This window comes from Hyposmocoma kahamanoa, unplaced genomic scaffold (genome assembly GCF_003589595.1).
Source record: "Hyposmocoma kahamanoa isolate Upper Pololo Valley unplaced genomic scaffold, ASM358959v1 96119, whole genome shotgun sequence".
Lineage (NCBI taxonomy): Eukaryota > Metazoa > Arthropoda > Insecta > Lepidoptera > Cosmopterigidae > Hyposmocoma > Hyposmocoma kahamanoa.
Genome location: NW_020655103.1, coordinates 1 through 27144, shown reverse-complemented (window position 1 = coordinate 27144; position 27144 = coordinate 1). Strand labels below are relative to the sequence as shown.

General features: G+C 38.3%; 2 protein-coding genes across 2 annotated transcripts; one reads left to right on the top strand and one right to left on the bottom strand.

Moving 5' to 3' along the window:
* Positions 1 to 3511: 3511 nt before the first annotated feature.
* On the top strand, positions 3512 to 13127 carry LOC113238483. The gene is made up of 7 exons (XM_026475305.1): positions 3512 to 3803; positions 4631 to 4826; positions 5314 to 5429; positions 7578 to 7613; positions 8638 to 8800; positions 10691 to 10925; positions 12427 to 13127. The coding sequence occupies exons 1-6, from the start codon at positions 3550 to 3552 to the stop codon at positions 10850 to 10852; spliced, it is 927 nt and encodes a 308-aa protein (XP_026331090.1). The 5' UTR covers positions 3512 to 3549; the 3' UTR covers positions 10853 to 10925; positions 12427 to 13127.
* A 3944-nt stretch (positions 13128 to 17071) lies between these two features.
* LOC113238484 lies at positions 17072 to 26786 on the bottom strand (the record flags this gene model as incomplete). The annotated part of the gene is made up of 8 exons (XM_026475306.1): positions 17072 to 17369; positions 18134 to 18304; positions 18843 to 18990; positions 20684 to 20734; positions 21738 to 21864; positions 22703 to 22850; positions 26027 to 26156; positions 26665 to 26786. Coding segments are annotated over 8 exons (1137 nt in total), but the record flags the coding sequence as incomplete, so codon positions are not given.
* Positions 26787 to 27144: the final 358 nt, after the last annotated feature.

Genomic DNA, 27144 nt, shown 5'->3' with positions numbered 1-27144 from the left:
TCAGGATGAATCAGCTCGTTCAAGTTGTTTTTACCTATGATCACTTTCTACACAAATATTATAAATGTTAAACGTCAACAAATCGACTGTGAATTGGCAACCTGTACTATCTCAATTTTGACTTTACAGGATGAAGAAAAAAATCATTTATATAGCATCTGGTTTATTAAATAAAAATATGTAGTGTACATAGATACATGTGTAATAAAAATATTTAAAAACTACGTATTTTTATTTAATAAACCAGATGCTATGTAAATGACACAAAAAAATATTTTCTTCATCCTGTTAAGTTGTCAAAATTTAGATAGTACCGATTGCCAGTTCACAGTCGAAATGTCTTTTTCGTATATAATATCAAGTGACGGGACGAAGTTCTCAAGTTAACAACAAGTCGTGCGCCTGGTGTTAACCAACACGCCTGTCTGTAACAGTTGCAGTGCCACTTGAGCTTTAAATCGTAAAAGTCTGAGGGGCACTGCCACTGTGCCCGTCACCCTGAGATATCAGTTGACAAGTCTCATGTGCCTGTAATTTCACCAGCACTTACTCTTCGAAACCGAAACGCAGTAATGTTCACATTACTGCTTGTCGGCAGAAGTGGGTCAGGTGGCAATACTTTACTTACTCTTTCACAAGGAGCTCTACTGCTACTAAAAATATCTAGTTACAAGGAGCAAATACCTCTAGAGTATCCTATTCATTTTTCTCAGAGGAATCCGCCTTACTTAAGAATGAGTAGTAGCGTTAGAATAGAAGAATAGAATAGAATCATTTATTTCATATTATCAATTTCATAAAATTACAATTCGAAATAATGTCAAGGGATAACATGATCGTCACTAATGTAAACAACAATTTTATTCTGAAGATAAAATAAAATAATACAAAGAAAAATAAATAAAAATGCGAACTACGAAAGTACAAATAAAAATTAAATATTTTCAAACGTCCAAAATTAAAATATAATTACAATTTCTTTAAAAGAAATTCCTCTACACTGTAGAATTCATTATCCAATAAAAGGTCTTTCAGTAGGGAACAAAACACTTCGTCCTTTGTAACACTTTTTAGACTTGTGGACTTTTTAGATTCGTAAAATCGGGGCCTAATTACTCGCGGATTTCTCGTTGCGTGTTTGGTTCCGTGAGCAACGGTTTTCAGTGTTCCTATGTTACGTAATAGTCGGCCTTCGCCTGTGCGTCGCTCGTAAATATGTATGTTTTTACGCACAAGAGAATGTACTGTGAATACGCCGTCATCACGTGGTGCTTTCGAAAAAGGCTTCTACAGGACTGATTACCTTTTATGCCTACTATGGTTCGTAGTGCGCGTTTCTTGAGAACGAACACCCTTTTGGACTCAGTTGAATTTTTCCTTTTATGCCTACTATGATTTGTAGTGCGCGTTTCTTGAGAACGAATACCCTTTTGGACTCAGTTGAATTTTACCTTTTATGCCTACTATGATTCGTATTGCGCGTTTCATAAGAACGAATACCCTTTTAGACTCAGTTGAATTACCTTACATTGTAATACCATAGGACATTTAATCAATATGACGATTTCAATGTAAAAATGGAAGTAAATTACTTTGTTACTCCGCGAAATCAGTTATGGGTAAATCGTGCAGAATAGTTGCACTCACAGAACAATCAATACAGTAGAAGGGTTAGTTAACGTAGCACGCGTGCCAACAGTAGGCCTAGTTGGGCCTACTTAAACCCAGTCAGCCGTTTTCGCTTTGTACGGTATGGGTATCTCCTATATCTATCCATGCTGCACTTGCGTTGAATATTTTTTCATACATTAATTTTCTCTATGAATCATAGTTGTACTAATTTATTGAAGCAGAAGCCTAAACGGCGGAAGTAAGCTGGTAGTACATAATATCAATAGATATGAGCTTTCGCCTGACAGTTACCCAGTGGCTTAATAACAAAAGTATTGAAGTTCAAATAGTTTTTTCAAAAAGTATATCGGAATTTTGTAAATAAAATTATATTCTTAGACTTAGAAGCAGGAATACTTTGACTAACGTAAACAAACTCAATTACATTCATTTTTAATCCGAGTAATAGAAGCACAGCAGGCCTCAATCGATTTGCATAAAAATTGAAAATACCATAAAAATACAATTGAAAAGATATCTTTGGAAAATATACTGTTCGATCGGGAGTCGATATTTTGGCTTGTTTTAATTAAAAAATTCAAATCATCTTTATTTCATAGGTAACCAAATTACAATTCAATCAGTCAAAATCAAAATTATTTTAGTTTTTTTTCACCTTAACAATACATTTCACAAGGTAATTAAACTAAAGAACATGGTACAGTTAAATTGCGAGGTGGTATACTGGTGCCTAAACTAGGTTGGACCTGTACTATGGGTCACCAGGTATACACGACCGGATCTCAATGATACAATATTATGATGTTATTGTAAATACTAAAACGTTAAGGGTACATTAGCGTGATGATGTAGAAAATACGCTATTTATTTATTGTTTTGAAAAAAGGTAGTATGAGAAATTAGAAAAGTTAGTAAGTGTGATAGGAAAGTGATTAGATTATATTACTTGAAATTGTCATATTAATTAAACTCTGCTGCTCATTCGTAAGGCAGAGTCCCCTGAAGAATGAGCAAGAAAAAAAAAATACCCTAGGAGTCCCTCGTGTATAAATATACATTTGAATACATTTAACATTTACAACATTTATTTCAAACATCTTAGATTGAAACATCGAGTATATGACCAGAAATAGAGACGAAATGTCATTTAATTTGTTTGAAAACTATTCTGCCATATGATTACTGCGACAACTGCGCTCCGATTGGCCAGCCCGAATTCGGAACAATTGACGGGTGTCGTCAATGGGTGTCGTCAATTGTTTCAATTCAAATCGACAAGTTAATGTGAGCTTGGCTATAATGGACGAAAATTGCAAAATTACATATTTAAAATTTAATTACCGATGAAATTTGATTCCGTTTGTTTTGTAATTAAATGTTTTGCTGTTTTTCCCCACACCACCGAATGGAACAGCATGCCATTGTTAGAGATATTATCTTTATTACAATAAATACAGAATATTTTTGGAACATGCGGAGGCGCTGTACTATTTCAGCTTTCTAATACGAAATTTCAGTACAAACGAGAGTTTATTTATAAGTGATGTATCACTGATGAGTTACAGGAATGGTATGGCCCTTATTTCGTCTCTATTTCCGGTTATATACTCGATGGTTTGAGACTGCCTGGAAGAGCTAAACGGGTCACCAATCAAAAGTGAAATAAAATAAGTAAATGTGTTACATGTTTTTTGCCGTAGTTTCTATTGAGAAATTTTCAGCATCTAACTTATAAACCAGAAATGTCCAATATCTTAATACGTACAGTCTGGAGTACATCTATTATACATTTAAATATTTTCTGTCAAATTACACATGTACTTCACATAGCTATAGCTACAGCGAACAAATTTAAAACGCCAATGATTTGTCTTCCAGCTCCTGTCAGACTTCCTCTACCGAGCCCCAACTGACAAAATGGTAAAACTACTGCTGGAACAAAATGTGCCTGTGTACATGTACGTCATGAACACGACTGTGGAAGCGTTCCAGTGGCCCGAATGGCGTCAGTACGCTCACGACGTTGAACATTACTTCCTGACCGGCGCGCCTTTCATGGACCAAGAGTTCTTCCCTGTGAAACAACGCATTGACAGACAACAGTGGACCGGGAACGATCGGAATATGAGTCATTTCTTTATGAAGGCTTATAGCGATTTCGCTAGATATGGGTAAGTTTATTTGTTTTTGTTCAATATTCACTCTGGTAATGAAACTGTTTATATATCACACTTGCTCGTAAACAGTGTCATACATGCAGGCATAGACCGTAATGTCCTAAATTATGCTATCGGAGTTTTTCGTTATTATCGACCTATGGATTTTTTTATGTCAAGATAGAAAAAGGCAAGAGAAAAAGTTTTTGTTCTCGAAGAAACTGAACGTATATTTAGCATAAATTTGGAGTATAAAAAACTAATCATTTGCATTATAACTATTATATTATTTTATTGTACAATAATTAGTCCCGCAGACTTCATTTTTCACCTAGGCTAGGGTTGGCTGGAAGAGATCTCTCTAGAGATAAGCTCACCTTTGTATATGTCCTTTATAACTTGTGTTTCATGTATCTTTTCTTTGTGCAATAAAGAGTTATTATATTTTACAATTTTTTTTTGTGAATTCAAATTATGCAGTATTTTTAGAATTTGGAAATTATTTATTTTATATCTAAAACATTGTGACTGCATCCGTCTGTGCTTGTTTATAACGTTTTAGTTCGAGTTATATTTATCTATGGAAGAGTAGCTGGCAAACTGTTTTTTTTTTTAAATACCTGCCAGCTGCAAAATCGGTAAATCTTTTGTTGTGAAGCGATATTTGTTCATTCAAGAAATAAATTATCGTTGTATCTATTTCCTCGCAAATGTGGTGAACAACATTGTATGTAGCACGGGCGCTAAAAATTACAAACCTCTCTTTACCGCCCTTAATACACAATGTCTATGGCGGTTCTGCTATTGTCATTTATACTTTATTATTTATAACTTATTTTCAGGAACCCAACACGTTCTCAGATCCTAGGTGTTCACTTCGAAGTTGCAGAAGCAGGTCAACTGAGGTATCTGAATCTCAACACGACCTACAACTCAACCATACAGCTCAATTACCGGCAGACGGAACTTGCTTTCTGGACTGTATATCTGCCTACTGTCATTGGCCGCTTCGTACCTACGTATCCGCCTATTACCGAGGTACGTAAAAATGTTTAGAGGGAGAACTCTGGTGAATTTACGCTATGCTAGCTATTAAGCTCGTTCTTGGCAAATGCACCACTTTCTGATCTGGTAGCGTACGGACCTCCGTACCCACCTGGGCACCCTCAGGCCTGCTATTGAAATTGTTACACGGATTAAGTGCCTTCATCTCGCCCTTTTTTCCGGTAGCGGAGCCAAGGCTATCTGCGTTCGAATTTTATTAATTCATCAAATTTTGTTTCTCTCTCTCTTATTATCGACGATTTTATGTTCTCAACCGTGTTACGATGTACGGTTTCTTATTTTAGGGACGAAGTGCATTTGAAAAGATTACTTATACAAACTGTAACAAAGATTTGGGAGCACATTCCATACGTGGTATATATGATAACATATAATTATAAGGAAAAAATACACAGATTAGCTCGAATATCAGCTCTTATTTGGCCATCCAGTGTGTGTGATTACTTCCTGATGTGTGTAGTACTGGTGGGAGCCAACGCAGCCCCTGCAGATCGCGTTCTGGTCGGTGTCAAGCGCATGTCTCGTGCTAATTGTGTTGCTAGTCGTATGCTGCATGCTCTGGCGGAACGCTAAGCGGTAAGTATTTTTAAGATAAATTTTAAAATTGTGACACTGTACGCAAAAACCAACCGGTTAAGTGGGTGAAATTTGCCATCATTTTATGATAATCGCTAACACATTACTAACATATGACGACAATTCTACGGCCGTTCGTTGGAAGGGCGTTTGTCACAAAAACTCAAAACCCAGAACATAATGTTTAAAGAAATGAAATTAAAAAAATAATCTGTTTTACTCTTGCGGTAACGTCATACCTTATCCACCTAGGAAAAGATAAAAAGTGACAGACGACCTTTTTTTTTTACTAACGGCGCGGCGGCAGAGTGGTACACTAGCGGTTAACATTATTAGTGCTTAATGGCAAGTTCCCGGGTACGATGCCCTGAATGTTCTGGGCAGTGCCCTCGGTGTTTCTTTACTCTGACACTCTCACTACATGGAATTTCATCGTCTTTATGGATACCTCATCGTCATAGTGATCATGATCACCGTGAACTCATTATACGTATTTGGGCCATATTCAGCCATGCTGACCCAATGCGGGTTGGGAACTTCACACTTTATCCGAGGATCGTGAACTTTCTTCTGCTGGTTTCAACACAATGTTTTCTTTCACCGTTAGCGAGAGGTATTAACTACTAAATATTTACAAATGTACTGTTAACGTTCAGGTTCGGTGGACTGTATGGGATCGGAAATGAGACACTTGTTCAAAGCTTAACTAAAACTGAACTGCGTTTACTGCTGAAACCGATCCTATTTATATTCCGTCAATCTCCCGACTAGTAAGGGTATTAACGAGTAGGTAGGTCGGCGCGGTGTGCTGGGTGCGGGAGGCGGTGACTCAATACGATGCGGTGTGCGGAGTGCTGGGGTTCGGTACGGTGGAGCGCCCTTATTTTTTTTTAGCCATTGCTCGGTGTCCGTAACATGTACGTAACTTAGGTACATGCCGCCATAAGGATTGGAAATGTTGGCCTCTGAAATGAAAAGCTACCGTTTTTACTCTATCATATGAATCATAATTAGACGTCCAAAATGTAAACAAGGAAATGTCTTAGTCAAGTATGAATGCAGGTGTGATAAACCTTCTCTTAATTAAATTTTTATTGAATTGATATTCAATTATTTTTTGTGAAATTACTCCACTAGTTTGTTATAATTATTAATACAAAGATCGAACACTCAGAAAAAATTCCTTCGATCCGGTCGGATTCGAACCGACGTCTTCTTGCATACCGTGCCAGACACTATACCAACTAAGCCACGGACCGAACCAACGGACTTCACGAATTTTTCTATGCGCTTGCGTCTGTCTTTGTATTTGGTTTTTCAAAGACTTTTTAGTTGTAGCGCCATCTATGAGAAATCTATGACAGATTTACCACCCAGTTAGTACCTTTACAGCTACCAGTCCTGGCGAGAGATGTCGCTATTCACTGTATTAATTAAATTTTTATTGAATTGATACTCAATTATTTTTTGTGAAATTACTCCACTAGTTTGTTATAATTATTAATACAAAGATCGAACACTCAGAAAAAATTCCTTCGATCCGGTCGGATTCGAACCGACGTCTTCTTGCATACCGTGCTAGACGCTAAGCTCGTAAGCGACACGCCTGTCCAAACGGTTGGCGTGCTACTCAGAGCTTTCAATCGCAAAGATCTATGAGGCACTACGATCGCGCCCGTCACCGTGAAACATAAGTTGATAAGTCCCTTATGCCTGCAGTTTCACCAGCACCCTTACCCTAAAAGGTAATTATAATGTGCCAGGCAAGCACACCAATAGTCTAGTCTAGCCCATTTTAAACTAGAGAATTACCTATACTATGAGTATCAGAGCATTGGAATTCACTCCGGTGCACTACTCAGAACACCCAGACCAGAACCAATTTAGGAAAGTTAATTTCCCAAATTGATCCTACCGGTAAGCGAACCCGGGACCTCCGATTTCAGCGCACAATTTGCATACCGGTGGACCATTGAGATAGAAATCTTCATCGAGACCCGCGCTAGGAGCATCGTACCCTGGAAGCTTCCAACATTTCCCCTTCGAATATCTCATAACAATTTATATATTACTTATTTATGCTTTTGTTTATAAGTACCATGTTTATAAACTACACTTGTACTAACAATTTCTGTATTTTCCTAACAGAGCTGCACCTCCGAAATGGAAAATGGTTCCGCCGATGTAGGTGAACAGTACTATTAACTTTAAAAACGCACACTCACCGGCAAATAATTTGGGTCGCTTACAATAATTAGAAATAAGTTCCAATTATAATTAGGAAATACAGAATTCATTAATGTCTGTTAATTAATGTCTGTAATAGAAACACCACAAAAGTACAATTTTAACGTAACTCTTTATATTTAAAATAAGTTAAAAAATATTTAAAAATATCGAGTTCTTAGGTTTTCGCGATTGTTACACATAGTAAATGAAATTATATACATAGAAAAAAAAATTCTTATAATTGACCCTTTCGAATGGCATCATAAATATACGGGATTTTTATTCACATTTGATCGGCTCGACTCCCAGATGATGAGAGATGCAGAAGAAGCAAAATATGTTATCTATAATATTGAAAGTACTTTCCCTCTGTGTCCTCTAGCCGTGGAAAGCACTGTATATTTGAAAAAAAGGGTTAGCATCTGACGAGTAGTGGAGAATGTTCGCTTCTGAAAGCGAATATCGCGTATATCTTCTCAGTTATGATAAAATATCAAGTACATAATGAAGAGAAGGACGATATGTTGTCGATAATTTATTTTTAACACAAAAATGTTTACTTTAACTCAACCGTTCTAAAAATACGTAAAGAAAATAGAAAATAACATTTTGTAGATGACCCAAATTTATTGCTAGCGAGTATATTATTTGTAGCTTCTAATTGTTTTCTTAAATGTTGTGACGTTTATTTTGTTTTGTTAGTTAACATGCTTGGAAAGTGATTTTTGTGCAATGATCTTATATACTTGTTTTTATTATGCTTTTTTATTCATATACTTTTTTTTTAAATCGAAAAAGGATTTTTTTTTATAATAAAACAGATCGACAAATCTGGCAGTTCCAAGTACGGGGCCATAAAAGGAGGAAATCTATTCCCGTCCTTACCTTACGCTCTGATTTCAATATACAAGTTTCAATATAAATGTAAATACAATATACTAGTGAAACTATCTATTATTTGTTACCTTACGTCTAACAGGGAAACGGACCGCTACTACAGCGATGATATCTTCATGATGCCGGCGGTGGACGAACCGGGCATCGAGAATTCGACTCGATCTCGTGACAACATCTACGAGTACCGCGACGTGCCTGTCAAGCGACCACAAACACCACATACTCCACAGACGCTTACCAGAGCTGTAAGTTCTAGTACCTCCTCAAAGGTTTCCAGAAATGTTTAATACTATGATCCGTGAACAATGCGAGTAAATAGATTAAGTAATGACAAAAATAGAAAAAGGTATTTTGAAAAGTCGTTTGGGCACAAGGAGCAAATGAATGAAAGTAAGTAGCGAAAGAGATATAGAGCCAACGTGAATGCCTTTCATATTGGAAGAGGACGACAACAATAGACTTTGTTGACAAAATATGAGGGCTGTGATCATCGAGTATATAACCAGAAATAGAGACGAAATAAGGGTCATACTTTCCTGGTAACACATCAGTGATACATCACTTATAAATATCAAGTCTCGTTTTCACTGAAATTACAAATTAGAAAGCTGAAATAGTACAGCGCCAACAACTGACCTCTGTGTACGTCTCCGTATATTCCAAAAAATATTCCGTATTTATTGTAATAAAGATAATATCTCTAACAATGAGGGGCTGTTCCATTCGATGCTGTGGGGAAAACAGCAAAACATCTAATTACAAAACAAACGGAATAACATTTCATCGGTAATTAAGTACTTACTTGGTACTTGGTGTAACGGGCTGGTGTCCGCAACTCGACGTCAAGGCGCCTATTTTTTTGTGCGTAATTAAGTATTAAATATGTAAGTATGTATGATAATATCTCAAATAATGGTATGCTGTTCCGTTCGGTGGTGTGGGGAAAAACAGCAAAACATCTAATTACAAAACAAACGGAATCAAATTTCATCGGTAATTAAATATTGCAATTTTCGTCTATTATAGCAAAGCTCAAGTTAAGTGGTCGATTTGAAGTGAAACAATTGACGACACCCGTCAATTGTTTTGAATTCGGACTGGCCAATCGGAGCGCAATTGTCACAGTAGTCATATGGCAGAATAGTTTTCAAACAAATTGAGTGACGTTTTGTCTCTATTTCTGGTTACATACTCGATGGCTTGGTTGAAAGATTTTATTTATTTTAGGGTATATAAGGTACATCAACAGTAGTACATATGTATACTCTTAGATAACAGTGTAAATTTAAATTAGTATTGTACTTATAGGTCTACCTATTACAGATATATACAGCATTTAATGTAATAAAATAATAAGCAATAAAAAACGACAAAGAACTTATGAAATTATTGGGGAAGCGATTCGAGAATGTTATTTTTCAAAATATTACGGGAAGAATGAAAAATGTCTATATCTATAAATATAAGACGATGAATGTCAGAGAAGCAAGGAGAGATTTGCCAGGATCGTGCAAAATGGCGAATGACAAACCTATGCTTACCCCAATCAAAAAAAAAATTAAATAATTTCAATGTCAACCAACTTGCACTTCTTTCTCGTGCAATTATCCACGAGTGTTATTTTATTTTACTTCGCTAAGACTGGGGGTTGTTTCGATGACGTGTCCAATATAAGTTGGTATATTTCAAGCTTCCAGGTAGTCCCAAACACTGTTCCTATGATGAGAGGGACAATATCGTATCGTAACCCTATATAAACAATGTACAAAAAAGTTCTCACTGGGTTCCGTGTAGCCTTTCCAATAAGGATGTGACCCCCAGAACAGATACCTACCTACCAACAGCTGCCTAGATTTTCTTACATAATCAGAAGTCGATATAAGTCACCATTCGGAGGAAAATCTCGAAATATCAAAATTTAGGATTTATTTTAAACTCAATGACAATGCCATCTAGCGCCTTTTGAGGAAACTTCAAAATGCCGAGGTTTTTTTCTTACCTTTTAGCTAATTGAGGCTATTATTATTATTTATTTATATATTTAAGCCAATAAAAATAAAGCAGAATTAAGAAACCCATAAAAACGTCGAACGTGTAAAAACTGTGATCCCAAAAATCCGCCATTTTCTTTGCAGGCAAGCTCACCACACACTCTGGCACCCCGACCCGCGTCGCAAGCGTCCACCGGCTCGGCGCAATCGCTCAAGGAGAGCATTGTATCGCGAATGCCCGACCCAGTGCCACGGCCAAGGTCTAGAACGCACCTTGTTCATGGCGTACCGCAGACCACTGTCTAGATAACTGCGCGACATTGTCTTAAAGAGTACGCGCGAGAAAGCTTTTAAAATGATTTTGTACCGTCTACAGATGGTACGTGTATTCCAGTATTTAAATCAAACCACTAGTCTAGATTCTGGGCCTCACAAAACCACCAGGTATTCTGAACAGAATACCTGGTGGAACAGACAAGTAGGTGTTACGAAACAACATAGAAATTTCCTTTGTCAGGTTTTAGGGGCTCCACTTCTGCCTGTCTTCAGTTTTAATACAAAAGTGCTCGCTGCGCTTAAGATGTGTGGAGCTCCTTAGATTTTAAAAATTGAAGCGTATTGTCCTCTACTATGTAGCGAGTAGAAAAGATCTTGATTTTTCTTCCAACCTATGTTTTGCTTTTAACTAAATCAAAATATAATATTAATATGCATATTATATTTTTAAGCTTTAAACAACATTATTAATAACCACCGTTAGTGAATAAAAATCTTTAATTTTTTGTTCATAATAGATAACTGGTAAACGTATACATCGTGTACGTTTATTATACAGTCTACAGTACTAAACACTGTAAAGAAACTCTGGCATTGGGTAGGAATGGCCTCCGAATACTGATCAAAGGTCTCACCGGAAGCGAAGATAAAAGAAAATTGCACTAGTGTAGAAAGCAGCAGTAGAGCTCCTTGTGAAAGGGTTCGTCCAGGGAAGTACTGCTACCTTACCTATTTCTCCAAGCAATGTCAGCATCTGTGTTCCGGTTTTGAAGGGTAAGGGTGCTGGTGAAATTACAGGCACATGGGACTTGTCAACTTATGTCTCAGGGTGACGGGCAGAGTGGCAGTGCCCCTCAGATCTTTGCGATTTAAAACTCCGAGTGGCACTGCAACTGTTATGGACAGGCGTGTACATACGACTTGTTCGTCCAGTCGCTTGATATTATTATATAAAAAAGTAAGGCTTGATAATTCCGCACTAGCGTGATTTACTTTTAGTTCCATATGAATTAAGGCAATAAAAAACATCAGTTTTCGACCAATTGTACCGCAAAAAAAATATTTTTATTATTATTCTTTACAGTAGTCATTGTTTTCATTTTGTATGTCAACTTTTTATATTTACTGACAGCTATTTTTTTATTTCGTTTACAATAAATTTTATAAAAAGTTGCCATTACATTTTTATGAATTTAGACTGAAATTTATTTAATTGTTTTGAATTAATTTTACATTAACAATCTATGAGATCACTATTTACTGTATAACTTCTTGACACTTTACCATTTGTGTATTCAACGTATTTTAATAATTTTACCTAAAAGGTTATTGTTTGTATAAGATGCATACATGAAAATAGTTTTAAATCATGCGATAGACGTTCAGGAAGTTACTGAAATAGTATTGTTTATTACGAGAGATTTTTCTAAGAAATTCCAAGAGTATGACGCACTGAACATATAAAATAAGTTTAGTTTTAATTTTGCACGAATTGACGCCTATATATACAATTATTAAGCTAGTTTAGATATAATTCACTTGAACAATTGTTATACAAGGTGTTAGAAAATATTTGACATTTCATGGGGTGCCTTTGTTCACAGAGTTTAATTGTTACTGGCCAGCGAATTGACTAGTTGCGAGTAAACATGCCCAGTGTAATCATGTTCACATAGAAGTTGAAAACCGAGCTCCTTTTTTATTTAGGACACTACAATTTGGGCCCCAATACCACGACAATACAAGCTGCAATTGATCAAAGCTACTGTTTCTAGTGATAACAAATAAATCAACTAGATGGCGCTTATTACAAAGATTTTTTATAGATAGTGCTGGCTACTCTTAATTTGTTTAGAAATAGCGCCATCTACCTATATTAGGAAGCGTTAATTTATAAATTAGTTTATAACACAACGCCATCTATTGACACGCATATTGTCATTGTTCAGAAAATAATTTTAACTCCTGATTAATTCCAATATTACAAGGAAAAAACTGACATGTTAAACATTTCATATTGAAGAGGAATTAATTGATGTCCATATTACATAATACAAACTATTTCCAGGCTATCGATCTGTGCCCTTTTACCCCGATAACCTAATTATAACGAAACCGTTGCTCTTTCGGGATATATTTGATGTTTATCGCAAAGACACGATTAGGTTCGATTAGATTGTTAGATTAAAAAAAAATTTTCCTCTTAAAATCACTTACGACGTTATAAAAATTCGAGCAAACCTGATTTCTGGAAAATGTCATTTCGTACTTCTGATAGGTAACCTACTAGTCCTCTTGAGTGTGTTCATTGTTTAGGCTGGTTTTAGTCTTACGCCGACGGCACGCGCACAGTCAGTGCTCATAGCTCAGCGCGTAGTTTGTCAGCGCTGAGCCTCAGCGTGGCTCGTTTTAGTATCGTACTGACCGCCTTGCTGTACAGACGACGACCAAAATGCAGAGTGTATTAATTATTGCTGCTTTGTACTATCTATCCCAAAAAAATAAAAACCGGCGACGACGAAGACTACACGTTCATCCATTGATTGAGCAGAGAGCCGTTGCAGGAGCATTTGTCTTGTTATATGGCACTTTGAGGGCTTTGTTTCTTGTATCTTTATTTTTGTAGAGTGGATCGGATGCATCCCGCAATTTCTTCTTCAGGCGTACCTCATCGATAACTCGACCAGTATCGACTTCGCGATTCGCCATGACTACGCGCTGACCACGTCCGCTCCGCTCGACTCTAGAACGCTCACTGAAAGCAGAGGCGCTCGTGCGATCGTCAGCGCGGACAGCTACGCGGAGCTGACGCGCGACGCGTACGGCCGCGTAGTTGTCAGCGCTGATCGCCGTGCGCGCTGATAGCTACGCATCATTCAAAAACGCTTCCTAGAAGTTCATATATCTCGACAATCAGCGCTGACGGTGAGCGTGCCGTCGGCGTAAGACTAAAACCAGCCTTAATCACTATGTGACGATTTAAGTGATTGATTGAGTTTGAAAACCTTTACTCTCTACTCGCTGGCGTATAGGCTTGTTGGCTAGTCAACTAATTACTATATAAATACTCTCCGTCCATTTGAATCCCCAGTTGGATTAAAGTGTACAACGCATGGTAACTCGCTATCTTGTTCGCTACTGAACAAGTAAAAAATTTTGTGGTAGCTGACGCTTCTGATTTCACCAGCTACTAGTTAGTTAATTGGCTCAATTTAAGACAAACTGGTAGCTGCTAGTCCTGAGATTTTATATGGATGTCTTTATTAACCGACTTCACAAAAAGGAGGAGGTATTTTTTTGTAAGTATTTACGCGATAACTCCGGCGGCATTTATGAACCGATTTTGATGATTCTGTTTTTGTTGGAAAGAGGGTACCTCAGTATTGGTCCCATTTGAATATTCTACCTCTAAGGGTGGCAAACTAGGGGATGAATCCGGTTTCGCGCACTTTCCGGTAACCGATGTCAATAAAACTTGGCGAATAGATGTAGGTATTCCACGAACTCGTCTTAATTATTTTTATTATAAAAAACTTACTAGATGTAAATTCTCGAAGTGACGTTCAGTTTCACCCCATGAAATTCCAGTATTTTTTTAACTTCCTCTATAGAGCTTATTATAAAGACTGTAGAACAATCTTTTCAAAAAGCACTGCTTTATTAAAGATGCCACGTGATTATGATAATAAAGAATGCGTAAAAATACGTATAGATATATGTGGAGCGGCATTCCGTATTTTAACGTAACATCACCGAGCGTAATTATGCGCGCGTAATTTCTTTGTAACCTTAAACACATATAAAATAGTTGTTAAGATTTTTTCATGTATGTTAAACTAGGAGTTACAGTCAATTAAAGTAAGTACTTATACCAGTGTACTAAAGCATCCGTTGCGTAAATCAGAGCGTGGGATGCATCACGATATACTGGTTTGTTCAACAAATCAACGTTTCGTCCAGTTCAAGTTGACCTGCGACAGGTTTGTACGCGGGTGTCAATGTGCTCAACCATCGTGAGGCTTCTACACGGATCCCGCTTCACGCAGCGGAAGCTCTTAGAATAAAAATAAATGTTTGTGATTGTCTGTCCGTCCATACAGTGCAATGTGTCTTATTTGTGCCTTTTTAGAGGTTTACAATAAAATTATTATTATTTATTGTTTTGGTATTTAAAGGGAATGAAACGAAAACTGCCCTTACAAATAAAAGACGTAATCTTTATGTATTTGGTTTTTTTATTTATAAAATGATGTATAATCAGACTCAAACAACATAATGGTTTAGGGATAGTAGCATTCAGTTTATAATTCAAACGACGAGACGCTCGTATGACAGATTATCATAGGAGTAGTGGTATCTAATTGTTCACAACGAAAGTTGATGTTAGCAGACTTGTCACTCGACATAACAGATATAAAACATCTGTAGGTAGGAATTAACCTAAAGGCGACGTGACTGTTATCTCGAGTCTTCATTTTTAGTAACCTAGAATATAATAGTAAATTGGTCAAAGCTATACCATACCATAAACAAACAGCGAAAACAATTGAAGAGTCTAGGGAAAGAAAGGTCAAAGTCACTTAAGAAGAGTACTGCGTACAAGAGAACAGTACAATATTTTAATAGGCTTTATGTCGGTAAAATCATTACACGTCCGCATCAAGAACCCCATGGCTCTATGCTTTTGCAACTATACTCTCAATATGTTTATCGAAGAGCAAGTGGGAATCAAAAAACAATCCTAGATCTCTAACACTGTCCACTCTATTCATACAATTTCCTAGAAGACTATAACCTCCGCCGATAATGGTTTTTTTACGCGAGTAAGATATTACGAAACAGTTACATTTAAGTCTAGATTATCAATTCGACAATAAGCTACAAACTGATCAAGATCACCCTGTAGAGCCTGAACGTCTTGATTTGACACAACTTTTTTAAGGATTTTCATATCATCAGCATAAAGTAATACTTCAGAGTTATGAAAACAAAGTTGGGTATCATCAATAAATATGATGAACAATAATGGGCCCAACAGAGACCCTTGTGGCACGCCCGAGTTAACAAAATTCCAAGTGGATTTATAACCGGCAAGAACCACTGCTTGACTGCGCCTATTAACATAGGACGAGAACCATCTCTATAGATCACCGTGGACACCAGCTCTCGATAACTTATCAAGTAAGATTGTGTGGTCAATGCTATCAAAACATTTACTGTATTCAATATATAGAACGTTCACCTGAGCTCCGTCTTCCATACCGGTCGAAATAAAATCAGCAGCCGCAACTAAATTTGACGTCGTGGACATTGAATCTTATTGGCCTTTTTCTGATTTAGGCAAAGTACCCTCAGCGTTTACCAAACTGGGTGGCGGTATTAACTCAAAAATGTGTTTTAAATTACTTGATCATTCTTTCCCTGTAGGGCTACCACAATAGGGCGCGACAAGCGCGAGGGCGACATAAAGTGCGAGGTACCTACTGCTATTCTCGCATAGAGATTTCGTGCTTTGTAGCAGTAGAGGTCCTTGTGAAAGAGTTCGTCCAGGGAAGTACTGCCACCTTGCCTATTTCTGCCGCCAAACAGTAATGTGAGCATTACTGCGTTCCGGTTTCGAAGGGTAAGGGTGCTGGTCAAATTACAGGCACAAGAGACTCGTTACACTTATGCCTCGGGGTGTCGGGCGCAGTGGCAGTACCCCTTAGATCTTTGAGATCTAAAGCTACAACTGTTATGGACAGGCGTGTAGCTTACCATCAGGCGCACTATTTGTCCGTCCCGTCATTTGATTGAATCTCGTAATTAAATTCATAGAAGAAAATTTATGGCGACTAAAACGTCCTCTGTCAGAGAGCGCTTCGACTGGGAGTGCGGCCATTCTCAACGCCTGATGCCTGTTTCGCTCTCGCCACCGTACAGGCCAACCTGATCTCAACAAACTCGCATTATATTACCGTCCGGTTTCGAATGGTAAGGGTGCTGGTGAAATTACCAACACATGGCACTTGTTAACTTATGTCGCAGGGTATCGGGCGCAATGGCAGTGCTCCTCAGATCTTTGTGATTTAAAGCTCCGAGTGGCACTGCAATTGTTAGGGACTTGTGTGTCGCTTACCACCAGGTCCACGAATTGCTCGTCCCGTCACTTGGTAAGTATTGTAAATAAAGTCACTCTCGCACTTTGTGTCGCGCCTTATCGTGCTAGCCTTAGGTTTCTTCAATTACATAATTATAAAATAATAAGACTGTCTATGCATAAAGTAAAATAAAGTCATGGATAGGTAAACATTATTTGTCTTTAGGACTAACTGACTCTAGAATCATCGTTAGACAAATTATCCTTGTCATGGCGTTCACAAACACACGCTCGCGGCGAGTTACGCGCAACGAACGATGGCGTGCATTTCGGTCCGCATATTCTACGAGCCTCGACACTGCCCACTTGGTGCAGCTGGCCTGGTTGTAATGTGAGATCCACTACGTAATTCATGCGACGGAGACCTGCTGGATATTGGTTTATTGAGACTTCCTCATCTTGCTCCTCCTGTTCAGACATTTAATGTATTATTAGCAATTTTATTGTACCTAAACGATGTCGCTTATCGCGCAGTCGTCACCACTGGCTTTGTTCCCACCGACAAAAAAACCCATAAGTTACCAGGTGGTGGGTGTCAAACGCGACAAAAAAATCTCAGTTGGGAAACAAAGAGAAAAAAGGTGGTGACAAATGGGACCTATAAAGATGTTGTTGCCACTGGCGACAAATGCATTTTTTTTTATAACATCAAGTGACAGGACGAACAAGTCGTGCGTCTGATGGTAAACTACACGTCTGTCAACGACAGTTACAGTGCCACTCAGAGCCTTAAATTGCAAAGATCTAAGGGGCACTACCACTGCGCTCGTCACCTTGAGACTTAAGTTGACAATTCCCATGTGCCTGTAATTTCAACAGCACCCTTACCCTTCAAAACCGGAACGCAGTAATGCTGACATTACTGCTTGGCGGCAGACATAGGTAAGGTGGCAGTACTTTGTTGGACGAACTCTTTCACAAGGAGCTCTGTGTGGCCTTGCAACTGCTATGGATAGCTTACCATCAGGCCAAAAACTGCAGGCCATTCTTACATTTTAAACCGTACGGATCTACTACCGGCCGAAACGTCAGTCAAATAGGTACAAATACCCATTAAATCAGTTTGTTTTTGCGTTCATCCCCGTACATTTTCCCGTTTTACTAAAATAGCAAAGTAAATTGCACTAGTACAGTGCAGTTTGAGTAAATATTTGTATTAAAAATGATCTTACCGTGTTTAACTCAGGCATAGCGACCTCACACCAAGCGTGTGCGCTGGATGTTCTGTAGAGCGCGCAGGGTAGACCGATGCGGTCAGCGAGCACCTTGTAAAGAATCGCTCGCTCGAGCTCGCTGCCCACTCGGACCCAGCCCAGGCCAATTACACGCGAGTTTAATTCCGTCTGTGGGTTGTTAGAACTCAGAGCTCATTTCAACTAAGTTGCAACTGTCTTAACGTTTTATCTATCATTGGACAGTCGCGTCTAGCCTGGTTCCATATCACGACTGTCTGTCGTGACTGTGTCGTGGATGTTTATTTTTTGTTTTTGTTTACCCACTAGATCACGGCAGTTGCCTTTGTCGTTCACACGACAGAATCGTTTGAAGCTGCGATTATCTGTTGTCACACTGTTGTGACATTTTTATCGTGCCGTTTTGTTTATCGTTAGACGACTGTCGTTCTAGCTATCCCCATTGTCACAACAGTCTGTCATCGTAACTTCAAAAAAGTCGTAAACGACAGTTAATAGTGTTGTTCTATGTGTGAATAACATCATAACTTCATTTAAATATACTAGCTACGACACTTTCAAGTGCACGACTATCGAGTGTGTTGTGAGTCGTACTGATTCCACAATGAGTGTGTGTATGTGAAATATTTGAACGTTATAATTGTAAATATAAACATAATATTATTTAACAAATTAATCTTAGCTTTACCATCAACTTGGTCAAGTGCAAATCAACAGTGGGCATGGAGCAATCTCTCTCTTGTGTCAACCCGCTCATCTGCTCGGATACGAACACAGCCAATAGCTTCGCACGCTCCATCAGAGATGATGACACTTCTGTGCACTTCTCGCGATATCTATGTGACCATTATTCAATAAAAATTCTTACAACTTAGAATTTGAAGCGTCGCGTGACAGTGACAGATTATTTTAAAGGACTCAAAGCACATAGTTCATTCGTAGAGTCTATGCGCACAAATCCGATGTTGAATTTGTATAGAATGTAGAAACTAGAACCGACTTCGGATTTTTCTTATCCACTGAGCCTGATCGGTATCTGAGAAAATCCGGATATCACTTATACACCTAGATATTCACGATTCTGGCCATTCTGGTGCTGTGTTGTATGCAGCCTTTAAGTCGTTTTCGTAAATATGCGAGCTGTCAATCGCCCTCAATTTATGGCATTGTACGAAAACGCAGGAGAAATAAAAAGTTCTGGACACATCATGGATAAATTAACTGGCTTTTTAAAGAAACTTTTTAAAATAATCACGATGAACTAAGATAGCAAGAAATTTTATGATCCAACGCAGGGCGCGAGTACAGTATAAATAATGCTGTAGTTGCTTTAAAAGCAATGATGCGAATGGAAGATATTCTCGACTTCGGAGGACGGAATTCGGATTTCAAACGCAATCTCTCGTATAAATGTTACTATTACGCCTTCGGACCGTCATCTCTCGGATTCGGAACAGGGGGGCTACTCTCGATCTCCGTCCGAAACAATTACTGTCAAATAAGTAATATTCTACAAAATTAAAAGACAAGTATCCAGTATGAAGCTTCATTCGCATCACGCGTCTTTTCATTTGGTCAAGTATTGCTTATTTAGCAGTATAATTGTTGCGGACGGATGTCGGACGGAGATCGAGAGTACATCCCCTGAAACAGATCGGACATAGTGCGCAAAAGCTCGTACTCTAGCGAGTAAATTGTTACAGCGCTCGGTCTTTGTAGGCGCTAGTCGGACGCCGCGCCACCCAGTTAACGTCGTGGACGCTAGATCTGCTACTAAGTGACAAAATATTTTTTGAGATATCATGACGCCCTCAGAATGCTGTTGGGGTTGCCGCGCTACTGTAGCGCTTCAGGAATGTTTGCCGAGGCGCGTGTGGACGGTTTTAGCTCCATTTTGCGGAAGCGGGTGGCATCCCTGATGCGCAGGGTGCGGGGCAGCGCCAATGGCATTCTTCGAACAGTGGCCGATAGGAACGATGGGCCCATATTGTATAGGTGGATAAGGGTACATTGTACATTCTAGATAACTCTTATTAACATAGATGGTAAGGATTTTGTTACTAACACTTTATGGATATCTTGTCTGAAATAAAGATTTTGATTTGATTTGATAAAAAACCATAACCCAGTTTTAGAATATTGAAATTGTTTAATGATATTTCAGTTATCATCCTTAGGGTAGGTTCCAATAAGTCTAACTAATTTTAACTTTTTTTAAAACAGAATTTTGTGCTCTATTTTTTGCTATTCGAAACGGCTATTTGACCATTTCTCACTTAGGCGCGTTTTAGTTAATGGACAGCAGAGATGATGTTAGGGCTCGATTCCCGACTGGGAAATAAACTTTTTAGATTTGGTTCTGCTCGTATTGCGTGCCCTGGAGTTAATACCGTTGCTTTGGTACTTTGAGATCAATACAAATCCATCGGAAGTTTCACTTGACAAATACGTATTGCTAACACTCTAATTGCTATGATAAATAAGCAATATATGAAGATAACTTCAAGCTAAAAGTTAGTTTTGTCTTACCCGACTCCGTAACTCGGAACTTCGATTTCAAAATATTGCAAAGATTGTGCTCTGCAATGCAAACACACCGGTATATAAAGATATACCGGTGTGTTTGCATTGCTGCATTTTTTTTGCATTGCGGTGTGTTTTTTTTGGAAAAAATAACGAAAGAATGCAATGCCATAAACGTATTTAGTACTCAACCCGCATTGGACAGCAAAGTGGATACGGCCTTAAATGTCGTTTTACAGAATTTTTGTGGAAAACTTAGATGAATAATAATATTCAGTAACAATGTTCTTATTTTTAAGAAATAATTTTAAATCAGTGGCGGTACCCCCAGTGGGTACTACGGTTGCGGCATACCTATGACGTAAATTTTAAGTTACATTTGTGAATGTTTAGGTAAGGCTGGTTTTAGAGCAGTGCGGATTTACCTGTGGACCGTCCGCGCAGTAATAATAATAACGCACACACTCAACATAGCCCCGCACTAGGGAAACGCTGTGTCGCGGGTGCCATGGACACACACATAGACAACCACAAATTACACCCAACCTCACGAGAGAAATAAATGTGAGCCATACAAACATTTCTCCCGGCCCGGGAATCGAACCTGGGACCTCTGCGTGGCAGTCCGGCATGGTAACCGTTCGGCCACGGAGGCAGTTAGCAGTGGAGCACCGGAGCGAGGTAACACGTGTGGCGTTAGAACATCTTTTTACAGGGACGCGGATTGCTTCCGCACAAGCCATCCGTGCAATCCGCACTAAATTAAACTCTCGATTCAGAGCACTGCGGATTCTACGCATGCGGATGGGCCGCAAGCGGACAATCCATACGGATCGTACGCACAGCTGTGAAACCAGCCTTTCGGTGAACAAAATGATCGTAATGAAATCTGCACTTCGAAGAAGGTTCAGAATCCTTGATGAAATCCACAAGTCCCATTGAGGCAACGTGATTGAGTATGACCTAAACCTCTCCTTAGCAGAGACCGGTACCCCGTACTGAGAAGTATAATGGTTTAATGATGATGATTATTATTTTTAATAAAATCTTGAATACTAACGTGTCTGTAAACCACAACTTGAGGCGCTGTAGATAGACGCGCAAGTTAAAATCTTCTGGCACTATCGGAAACTGCAGTCGCCCGGAAGACGTCGCTGACAGGTCAACTAAAGATGTTGACCTTCTGCCTGCGACAAATCAGTTAACTATGGAATCAATGCAATAAAACTCAATGTTACGGATTACGGTTACCATGTCCATGCCTTTTATAGGTATTAACTTCTCGAAGGCTTTCGACATATTATATATATTATATATAATACTTGTATCCTGTTGAATAAACTTCTGATAGTCGGTGTGCACAAAGACGTCATTCGCTGGCTTGAATGTTAAAGAGAAAAGTCTTCTCAGACGTACGAGTATCAGTTAAAGGCTGTATTTTGGGTTTCTGTTTTGGTGTACCCCAAGGCTCCCACTTTGGTCCACTTCTTTTCACCCTTTACATTAACGGTTTCCACCATTGTTGGAGAAATATGAATACTCAGAAATTGCGACGGTCTTCACCATTTTGTCAGCCTTTACGCTAATCGATTTTTGAGCTACTGTAACGACTTCATTCCATCGCCCACAGCAGACAAAAGAACATATAAAGAGAATGTGTAGCCGATATTACGGGTGCATAGCAAATGTTGAATAACAAAGTATAGCTATGATTATCTAAGCTAGCTAGCAATGTCCGCTTGTAAGACATACACGTACCTACTTAATGTGAGATTACGTACTTCTACGATGAACCATCTACAAAAAAAAACCATACATTTACAGAATAATTAGTAGAAATGTTCCACCCATATGTTATGGACATGTCCAAAATTCGCACGAAAAGTTACGCTTCTACATTTATATGGCTAAGGCATACGCTACAACTTAGGTCTTTTCAAGGCGAAAGAGCATAGACATTATTTGGGTATTCATGATCCATATCAGACGAAGGTACCTATGTGCACTTATGTATAAAAAACTTACGTGAACTCTGAAAATCGCCGCCATAGGGGACCGGTGAAGGTTGGAACATGACAATGAACACCGGTTGTCGATGTGGGTGAGGCGATCGGAGGATCTCCGAAAACGTCGGAAAGAACTCTCCAAGGTGCTTCTGCACGTAGAAACCATCCTGCGGAAATTTTTGGCAACCATGGAAATGTAAAGTGGGCGTTCTCTTAAAACCATAGTTGTGTTCCATAGTACAAAATAGTGCGTCAAAGCTCTCAATGATGTTTTATAGCTTTTAAATAAATTCACATAAGGACTATTGAATATAGTGCCATCTAATGTTGAGTAGCGGAACTCCAAAAGCAAATAGATCATATTTTATTTAGCGATGCGCTATTGTGAATGATTTCAATATTCGACTCGTTAGTAATTACTAATCATGTCATTCGAATGACAAATTAGTGACGTACTAATTTTCGTATTCGAATGATTTGAATGATCATTCATTACTAATTCATAGATTCCATAGAGCACAACGATACTCGTGATCTCCTAGGCCTCTCTGACATATTATGGTAAATACCGTAAAAGTGACGGGGTCAGGGATATTTTGATGTGGTCATAGTGAGACATCTGGTAGAGTTGCGAAATTATAATCATTCGACACGTGCACCCAACCTAATGGCAGAGGCATTCGGTATCGGTAATCATTAGACTCGAGTCGAATGATTGTGCTTCTACTTAAAGCGAATGATTTGCCCATTCGAATGATTAGTACTAACATTCAAACTCGCGCGTCGCTATATTTATTAGATAAGATAAATTTATTTCAATATAACTTAATCTAATACGACATAAGTAAAACATATGTAAATAAAGATATCATAGTATTCGCTTCTTAATAATTATTTGAAAATAAGTATTAAGAAGCGAATCTAAATTATACATTCTTCATGGTAAAGTAATACATTTTACATTTTAATATTACCATCTAATGTGTAATAGCGATGCCTAAACTAAGTAAATGAATATACCTGTATTTTCGGCATCTTTTTGGGCAAAATTCTTTATATTACAGCTTAAAAATAGGTTTTCTATATTTAACAATAATATAATTAGTAGTTATAAATTAATGGTTACCTATATAAAACAACAAATTTGTAATTATACTCGGCTTCGTCCTCAAGATTAGTATATAAACAATACTAGTAGTACCGCGTAGCGGCCGCCACTTTCGCACTATATTGAGGGTGAAATAAGATTATTTTGACATTACACCTCATTTCGACTCTTCCTACGTAAAGTATCATATGTCGAAATTGCCAAGTTTACAGGGAAGCGTTAAGTTTTGAATTCACTGCCATGAGTATAACACGTGACTTTAGCATAGAAATGCTAAATTAAATTGTAAAATAATAAAATAAATTATGGTTGTTCATCTAACCGATATCTAGGATTTTATAATAAGTACTCTGTTTGAGTTTTGCCGACGTGTTATCCCCATTTCAGTGAATTCAAAATTTTAAAACGCTCTCCTGTAAACTTGGCAATTTCGACATACGATACCTTACGTAGGAGGGGTCGATTTACTTGTTCACTGCTCGATCACGCCATTTCATTTGCGTTGTAGTGCTTCGCCACCTAGTACAATATTTTTCCACTCCTCGATAAAACTCAAGTTTTAGTTTAAAATAACATGACATGCCTAAAAGAAAATACAAACATAAAGAATATGATTTTCTGTGCAAAAATAGAAGACGAATTACGTCGTGATAAAACCGTTAATTATCCAACAAAAAGTCGTTTAGTCGACGATCAAATGTTTCATCATTAGGCTCATTTTTTAAGCCAACGGATAGGTGCTCATAATAAGCCGGGCTGATTACGCGCGAATTTTTTTCAGTGAGTGCTAACCGTCGCGCTGCCCTCAGTCGTCCTGTGGAGCGAGTGTTATAATCTTCATCATATCTTAAATCATCTTTCATGCCTTTCAAAGTTGTGTAAGTTTTTTCGTATGAATGTGATTATTCCATATAAATACAACGAATACATGGTCATTATCCTGTGTCTCACAAATAAGTCCCTACAAGAGACTCTTCGTGTTACTCCGACAAGTATCATCCTTGCTCGTTTCTGAATAATGAATACCCTGTCAAAATTAGTGGAGTCACCCCATAGAATGGTACCATACGACATTATGGAGTGGAAATATGCGAAATATGTTTGTCGTAGTATGGAATCTGTAACGACAGGTTTTAATTTTTTTAGTGCATAAGTCGCACTACTTAGTCTACCACACATAGAATTTATATGAAGCTTCTACGCTAAAATTTTCATCCTGAATGAATCCTAAGAACTTACTGTGGTAAGTATTGGACTATCCAAACACGTTGGCCTCGGGATTGATCCTTTAGTTACTTACTTTGGGATCGGACCAACGTATGTTATGTTGTCTAATAATTATTTAAATCTGGTGTAATTCTCGTAATCGACCAAAGTGTATCAAACTGTAGGGCTAGCACGCGACATTTCTATGCAAGAATAGCTTTATGTCGGTCTCGCTCAAGTGGCTCGTTGTCGTGTTAATTACTGGTGATGTTTTTTATCATTTATGCGGACGCGCAATAGGAAATGTAGTTTATATTGATACTATTCCCTTAAACCTAGCCTACCCATAAAATTTTAATAAAAGTAACGGCCCGCTATGATGGCCGTTATGACGTTTGTCCGCTCATCAAGCTTCGTATTAATTCATAACTACGTTGAAGAAGCTCATCGCTGTTCATTGTTGTCAATATAGTGGTGCAGTAAAATTTATGGAATGTATAATTTTACGACACAACAGGGCATTAGGCGTCACTCATAGGATCGCTGGCCGCGTTTTTATTTTCGTTTCATTAAAACTTATTTTAATCAGTTAGGTACCCCTTGAAATACTAGTTATAAATCTAAAAACGATGCGACTCGCATTTAATTATATTTTTTTCGATAATGAATTGACATTTCACCTCACTATTGTAATCTTCAAAACGGCAGTGGAGCTTCTTGTGAAAGAGTTAGTCCAGGGGAAGTACTGCCACTTTACCTATTTCAGCCGCGAATCAGTAATGTCAGCATTACTGTGTTCGTGTCTTGAACGGTAAGGGTGCTGGTGAAATTACAGGCACACGAGACTTGTCAACTTACGTCTCAGGGTTGACGGGCGCAGTGGTAGTGCCCCTCAAATCTTTGCGATTTAAAGCTCTGAGTGACACTGCAACTGTTATGTATGTCCCTGGATATCATAAAAAATATTACCAAAAGTACACAAGGGCAGTAAGTACAGATGGATATTAAAAGAGTTAAGAAACTAAATACCGTAGTAAAGTCGTTAATATCAAGCAGTCCAGTGTACGCCAGCTTTGCAGAGGGGTGGTGTCGAAAAATCTCTTCAAGTGCGGGCTCCCACGCGCTGACTTTGTAACGAGCTTGCTTGTTTTGAACCATACTACATGAAAAAATACATAAACGCGAGTAACTTATCAGCGAACTGTAACTATAACGTATTCGATTATAAACGGATAGACAGCGGGTTTTTCACACGATATATTTTCATGCGTTTGAAAGACCGATAGCCGTAGTATTCACACAGCTATCGGTCTGAGAACAGGTCTGTGATGGATCCACGCTTTGTTGCACTTTTATATTGGCATAGAAGACGCTAACGGCTTTGCCGCCGAAATAACAGAAGGTATGGGTTCACCCAATGAATCAAGAAGCAGTGCGTACAAACACATTTGCAAAGTGATGAAAAAAATTTTAAAATATTTCATGTTCTGTCGGTGTAGTGACCTATCGAATGTTTGTTTTGTCGAAGCATTGATCTGTCGAGCATGTGTTTTGTCAAAGTAGTGTTCGTCGTATTTATGTGTAGTCGGAGTACTGTCGAGTCGAAATAGTATATGTCGAAATTAAGTATGACACTTCATGAAATGATAAAATTAATTTATACTCACTAATGCATAGTGCCGAGCGCCAGGTACACGTCGGCTCCCTCATCAGTTACGCTAGCGATGATGAGGTTGCATAAAGCCGTCCGCAGGCCCACATGCTCGGTTTTTATATTCATATCCACCGTCTAATACACATAAAGTTTGTTGCTTACTGTAAGATTCAATTCATCCGGTAATTCTCGAACATCCTTCTTGTCTTAGGCTCAATTTACAATAGCGCGGTACGTACGTTTTTGGCAAAAATAAAGCGTACCGGCTGAGTGAGGTTTATAAATCTCTCATAAGATGTCGCTTACGGTGTTCTCTCAATATAAAGATCTATAAAGCACAGGCCACACCGCGAGCGAAGCTATCGGCATGTTTTCGTACATCTGTTCACACCGCGAACTACGCTAAGACGCATAGTTAGCATGTAGCTATGTGAACTAAGCTAATTTAGCTTAGTTTCTCGTGTGGCCTACTCTTATCACACATGGAATAATT